Source organism: Dermochelys coriacea, chromosome 17 (genome assembly GCF_009764565.3).
Source record: "Dermochelys coriacea isolate rDerCor1 chromosome 17, rDerCor1.pri.v4, whole genome shotgun sequence".
Lineage (NCBI taxonomy): Eukaryota > Metazoa > Chordata > Testudines > Dermochelyidae > Dermochelys > Dermochelys coriacea.
In genome coordinates this window covers 23396180-23402218 of record NC_050084.1, presented here as the reverse complement: position 1 = coordinate 23402218, position 6039 = coordinate 23396180, and the positions used below count along the sequence as shown (strand labels likewise).

Genomic DNA, 6039 nt, shown 5'->3' with positions numbered 1-6039 from the left:
TGAATCCATGCTGACTGTTTCTGATCACTTTCCTCTCCTCGACGTGATTCAATATTGATTCCTTGAGGACCAGCTACATGATTTTTCCAGGGACTGAGGTGAGGCTGACTGGCCTGTAGTTCCCAGGATCCTCCTCCTTCCCTTTTTTTTAAAGATGGGCACTACACTAGTCTTTTTCTTGCCATGAGTTTTCAAAGATAATGGCCAATGGCTCCGCAATCACATCCGCCAAGTCCTTTAGCACTCTCGGATGCAGCGCATCCGGCCCCATGGACTTGTGCTCGATCAGCTTTTCTAAATAGCCCTTAACCTGTTCTTTCGCTACCAAGGGCTGCTCACCTCCTCCCCATGCCGCGCTGCCCAGTGCAGCCGTCTGGGAGCTGACCTTGTCCGTGAAGACAGAGGCAAAAAAAGCACTGAGTGCATTCGCTTTGTCCGCATCCTCGGTCACTGGGTTTCAGAGTCGCAGCCGTGTTAGTGTGTAAGGTGCCACAAGTACTCCTTTTCTTTTTGTCACCGGGTTGCCTCCCTCGTTCAGTAGGGGGCCCCCACTTTGCTTACCCAGATTTGGTTCTTAACAAGGATCATCTGAACAATATGATGTAACCCAACAAAGCAGGCGTTTGGTCAGTTGTTCAAGCCCCTGGTCGATGAGTGCGCGTCCGCACCCGGGCCTCCCGCCCCTCCGCGGGAGCCGGTCCGCAGCGGGGGAGCAGGTATCAGCGAGTTCAAGCCCCCTGTGGCCACGCACCGCTCCTGGCCCCCGCATCTTCCGACCTCCCCGAGGGTTGCGGGAAGCGGGCGACGGCTGCCCAGGGCGGGGCCAGACCCCCACTCCCGCCCCGCCCCGCCCCGCCAAGCCCCGCCCGGCGCGGAGGAGGGGCCGTTCTCCGGCTCGCGCCGCCCCGGCCTGGGAACGAAGCGTTCTGCGCCTGCGCTGGGCGCTGGGCGCGGCGCGGCCCGGAGCGTCCCCGGGAAGGGAGCGAGCCTGGGCGGCGCGCGGGCTGGGCCGAGCGATGGCGCTGGAGACGGTGCCCAAGGATCTGCGACATCTGCGGGCCTGTCTGCTCTGCTCCTTGGTCAAGGTGCCGGGGCCGGGGGGGCCGGGGCGGGGGCGAGCGCGGGCGGGGGGGGCCGGGGCGAGCGAGCGAGCGCGGGCGGGGGGGGGCCCACGCGGGGCAGCGGGCTCTGATCCCTCTCTTCTTGCCACACAGACCATCGACCAGTTCGAGTATGACGGGTGCGATAACTGCGACGCCTACCTGCAGATGAAGGGCAACCGTGAGATGGTCTATGACTGCACCAGCTCCTCCTTCGATGGGTGAGCCTGGGGGCCAGGCAGCTGGGGCGCCGCGGTGGTGCTACTAAACCCTAGCTCTAGTGCTTCCTGGCCGGGCCACTCCGCCTTGGGCCTGGCCCAGCATGCCACAAGACTGGACTGAGGGTACGGTCTCCAGTGTGGAAAAGAGACTCCTGACATGGCCATGACTGGCCTGGCTCGGCTGACTCAGGCTTGTGGGGCCCAAGCTGCAGGGCTGTAAAATTGCAGTGTAGACTCTTATGGATTCATAGATACTAAGGTCAGAAGGGACCATTCTGACCATCTAGTCCGAGCTCCTGCACAGCGCAGGCCCCAGACTCTCCCCCACCCACTCTTGAACTGGAGCCCAGGTTCTGAGACCCTGTGATGATGAAGCTTGGACTCCAGCCCAACCCTGAATGTCTACACTGCGGTTTTTAGCCACACGGACCGAGTCAGCTGACCCGGGCTAAGAGACTTGGTGCTGCACGTTTTTTATGACGGTGTGGATGTATCTTGAGACTTTCTAGTGGCCTAGCTAGAGGCTGAGGTGTCTGCCAACGGGAGTGGAAGCCAGAGATGTTGGATTAGGGCTCTGTAATGAGGAGCATGACCTTATCCCACTGTTGCTTACAAAAAGAGAACAGCATCTTCCAGCTGGGAGCCCCCAGATGAGCAAGTGTCACAGCTGAAGGAGGTTAAACAAACCAAGGGTAGATTTAAGGACCTAAGAAGAAAATTGAGGATGGGGTTGCCTCTAGTCGTCTTAAGGATGCTTCCAAGGATGAGCATGAGCAAAGACAGGAGAATATATAACAGGGGAGGCCAAGCTTACTGGCCATGCGATAGTCTTCAGAAGTTCGAGAGCCAGGTGCACCTGCCAGGGCTTGTAGCTTCTGCCCTGCGGTGGGGTGGAGGAGCTAGGGGCTTCAGCCCTGTGGGAGCCACCTGCTGGGGCTCGGAGCTTCACCAAGAGTGGGGCCGAAGCCACTGAATCCCGGCATGCACCTCCCGTGGGGCTGATACTCCTAGACCTATCTCCCTCTGGCCAGATTCCCCCTAGCCCAGCCATCTTGATGCAGGGCAGAAGCCCCGAGCTCTCCCTGCCCCCATCCAGTCTGATAGGTGGAGAATGGGGGGCTCTGTGAGCTGCACTTTAACTTTAGTCTGGGTTGTGCTGTGTGGTGGGGCTTGTCAGGAATGTGCCTTGTGCACTAATCGTCTTCTCTTCTGCAGGATTATTGCTATGATGAGCCCTGAGGACAGCTGGGTCTCCAAGTGGCAGCGAGTCAGTGAGTGTCTCTCTTTTCTAATATGGATTTATAATTTAGCTTATTTTTCTCTGATGAATGTTCAGGTAACAGCAATAGTTTTTCTCACCACCCCCGCAGGGCCAGGGAGGTTGGATAAGTTCCAGGTGGGGCTGTGGAGTCCTGGCTGGTGCTCTGTTGTTGAGCAGGTGTCCTTTAAAGACACAGTGATTTACTCTCCATGGTAAAAGTACTTTCTCACTCCCTTCTAGTGAATTCCTCCCTTATTACCATTGAATTTGGGGTGGGGGGGGGGAATTCAACACACTAAATTACCATGGGCTGAGTTCTCTTGCCTGGATGATGATGTGGAGAATAAGCCAGTGTGCGTGCTGTTTTTGTCTTTCTCTTGCAGGTAATTTCAAGCCTGGTGTGTATGCAGTATCTGTAACTGGTCGTCTGCCCCAAGGTAATCTGGCTGACTTTTCTCCTGATTTTTAAAAGCGTGGTGGGATGGTGTCTCCCCATGTAGGGGGACTCACCTGAATGTGCACATGGTAGAGGGAGGATCAGGATTCTCTTCTCAGCTCTGCCATGTACTCTCTGTATGACCTAGGCAAGTTTTGTACCTCTCTGCCTGATTTCATTTTGAGATTATATGTTTGCTTAATAAAAATGCATACGTGTAATTTACCTAGATTCTTGTAAGGCATTTGATTTAGTACAACACACCATTCTGATCTTTGTTTTTAAAAGAGAACGGTACAGTATTGGAGCATGTGTTAAGCTGAGTACAAACTGGCTAACTGACAATCTCAAAAAGTAGTTGTCGATGGGGAATCGTCATCAAATGTGGGTAATGTGGGTGTTACGGGTGGGGTTCCGCCGAAATTGGTAGGAGGCCCAATGCTGCAATATTTCCATCATGTTTATGTTTACATCCATTGATCTGGATGTAAACATAAAATCATTGCTGGTCAAATTTGCAGGTGACACAAAGGAGGAGGAGTAAATGACGAAGACGGGGCAGGCAGTGTTTTAGCCATGTGGGTCCCAGGATATTAACGAGACAGGATGGGTGAAATAATATCTTTTTATTGGACCACCTTCTGTGGGTAAGAGACACAAATTGTCAAGCTTACACAGAGCTCTGAAAGCTTCAGTAGTTTGGCCATGCTGCTAGAATTACCTCCTGCCAACTGCCTAAAATTCTTCTCTATGGAAATGTGCATAGAGAGAGAAACTGTGGACAGTCAAGGAGATAGGTTGGGAAACCATCCAGGCAACCTGCCAACAGTCTCAGATGGCAGCTCAGAACTGACATGGTTGGAATCTGCTCAAACCTTGGCCCTACCTAGTGTTTGGGGAAAAGGAGATGATGCGATGCAGTGCAATGCAATGCAATGCATCTAGGAAGAAGAAATGCAGGCTGTACCTACTGAATGGGAATAGTGAGCCTTTAAAGGATTGAAGGGTCAAGTGGACAAGCAAATCATCCTGAGTTCCCAGTGTGATGCTGGGGCAGATAGAGCTAAAGTGAGCTATGATACATAAACAGGAGTAGTGACTAGGAAGGCGATATTTACCTCCATATACAGCATTGATGAGACAATACTGGAAGACTTCATGCAGTTATTGAATCAACACTTTTTAAAAGATGGAAAAATTAGAGAGGATGTAGAGAAATCCAGAGAAATGATGTGAGAGCTGGTGAAAATGCCTTGCAGTGAGAGACTTCAAGAGCTCAACCTGTTTAACTGGTCAAAGAGAAGGTTCAAGGGAATTAATTACATGCGGAGAAAATACTGGATGCCAAAGGGCTCTTTAATTTAGTGCAGAAAGGCCGAGCAAGACCCAGTGGGTGGAAGTTAAAGCCACACAAATGCAAAGTAGAAATAGACACAGATATTTAACAGTGATGGTGATGAGCCACTGGAATAACCTGCCAAAGGGATTGGTGAATTCTTGGTCTTGATGTTCTCAAATCCTGACTGGATGCCTTTCTGCAAGGTGCTTTAGTCAAAGACAAGTTATTGGGCCCAATCCAGGGATGACTGGGTGGCATGTAATGGTCTGTGTTATACAGGTGGTCAGACTGGATGATTTAAGGGCCCTTTGAGCTACCAGTCTCTAAAATGGGGCTGAGACTTGCCCACCTCACAAGGAATGTGAACCAGAGTAATTAGTATTAGTGAGGCTTTGGGCATTATGGGACCGGGTGAGAGCCTACACCTGGGGTAGGATGAGTAGGTACATAGCCACCAGATTTCCCAAATCTCCCTTTTCCAAATGACACTGAAGTTCTTGTTTGTCTCCTTGTTGCAGGGATTGTGCGGGAGCTGAAGAGCCGAGGTGTGGCCTACAAATCCCGAGACACAGCCATAAAAACCTAAGCCGTCATTGCACCACGTGGAGGAGTCTCCAGCATCTGGCCAGTGTTCCTTTTCTGCAGAGCAGCTGGGGTACAGAGACTGCTCTAGGAAGCAGCTCTGGTGCTTTTCAGTCCTGGGGGTGGGTGGGAGGGAAGGTGAGCAGGAACTCCTGATTTGATGGCGGTGGTAGTGGGGGGCTTCTCAAGCATTATCTGGATTCTTAAGGTGCCTCTCTCTTCACCGAGCAGATGGAGAATCTTTGAGCCCAGGGGCCAGGGATAGGGGAAGCGGTGGGCTGGCAGGAACACATCTGTGTATGATGAAGGATTTCTCTAAAAGCATTGTACAGACGACCCCCCCTCCCCCGAGTTTTTCAGAAGCAGCAGGTCAACCAGACGTTGTGTGGGGGAGGGGTCATGGGAGGGGGATTGTTTTGTGTAAATATTCCCAATAAAAATGTGGTCACAGGCATCTGTTTTCTTTTCCTGGTCACCTATTACACCAACCTCCTAGCAGTCTGTCTGACGAGGGTTTGGGCCCCATACAGGGACTCGCCATGGGAGTTGTTCTGGTTGGTTGCTGCCCTTTGCATGCTGGAATTGTAGATTGGGCTTGGACTCTGCAACTGCCACCCCTCTCTCTGCACCTTGAGCCAGATGGGAATCCTTGTGCTCACTGGGATTGGGCCTCGTTTCTGCACTACCGAGCAGAGTCTAATGGCTGAAGCTCTAGCACCAGGTGCTGAAGGGAGGAGGGAGCTGGGGTGAAGGAGGACATTACCAAGCACTGGATAGTGCAGTAGCTCCTAAGCGTCACAAGCAGGCTTTCCCTGTTTGCTTGTGTAGTACCTAACACAAGCTGGAGGCAGGAAGGTGACGCTCGTGCTGAGGATTTTGTGGCATGTAGAGCAAGAAAAAGGAGGGGTACCAGGGACTCCAGTTGGCTTGCGGTAGCACTTGGATACAGTGAAGGGGAGAAGTGAGGGGTGTATGTGCACACATTACATCCCACACTCCATACGACTTGGATTCCAGAGTCCCCTGTGCTCTCACCGGTGCCCTGCCCTCCAGGCAGATGGAACTTCCCTACTCCTCTTCCCCTGTTTGTCTCCTGTGAA

At 52.5% G+C, this 6039-nt stretch overlaps 1 protein-coding gene across 1 annotated transcript; it reads left to right on the top strand.

Annotated features, from left to right (window-relative positions):
• The first annotated feature begins 923 nt into the window (after positions 1-923).
• On the top strand, positions 924-5393 carry SUPT4H1 (SPT4 homolog, DSIF elongation factor subunit). The gene is made up of 5 exons (XM_038376212.2): positions 924-1085; positions 1215-1321; positions 2537-2592; positions 2966-3019; positions 4876-5393. Exons 1-5 carry the CDS (start codon positions 1017-1019, stop codon positions 4941-4943), a joined length of 354 nt encoding a protein of 117 aa, XP_038232140.1. The 5' UTR covers positions 924-1016; the 3' UTR covers positions 4944-5393.
• The last annotated feature ends 646 nt before the right edge of the window (positions 5394-6039 follow it).

Excerpts from the sequence above, each read along its gene's own strand:
- SUPT4H1 (XM_038376212.2), top strand. The coding sequence starts at position 1,017 with ATGGCGCTGGAGACGGTGCCCAAGGATCTGCGACATCTGCGGGCCTGT. Across the intron at positions 1,086-1,214 it reads TGCTCTGCTCCTTGGTCAAG|ACCATCGACCAGTTCGAGTA; the intron begins GTGCCGGGGCCG and ends CTTGCCACACAG. Across the intron at positions 1,322-2,536 it reads ACCAGCTCCTCCTTCGATGG|GATTATTGCTATGATGAGCC; the intron begins GTGAGCCTGGGG and ends TCTCTTCTGCAG.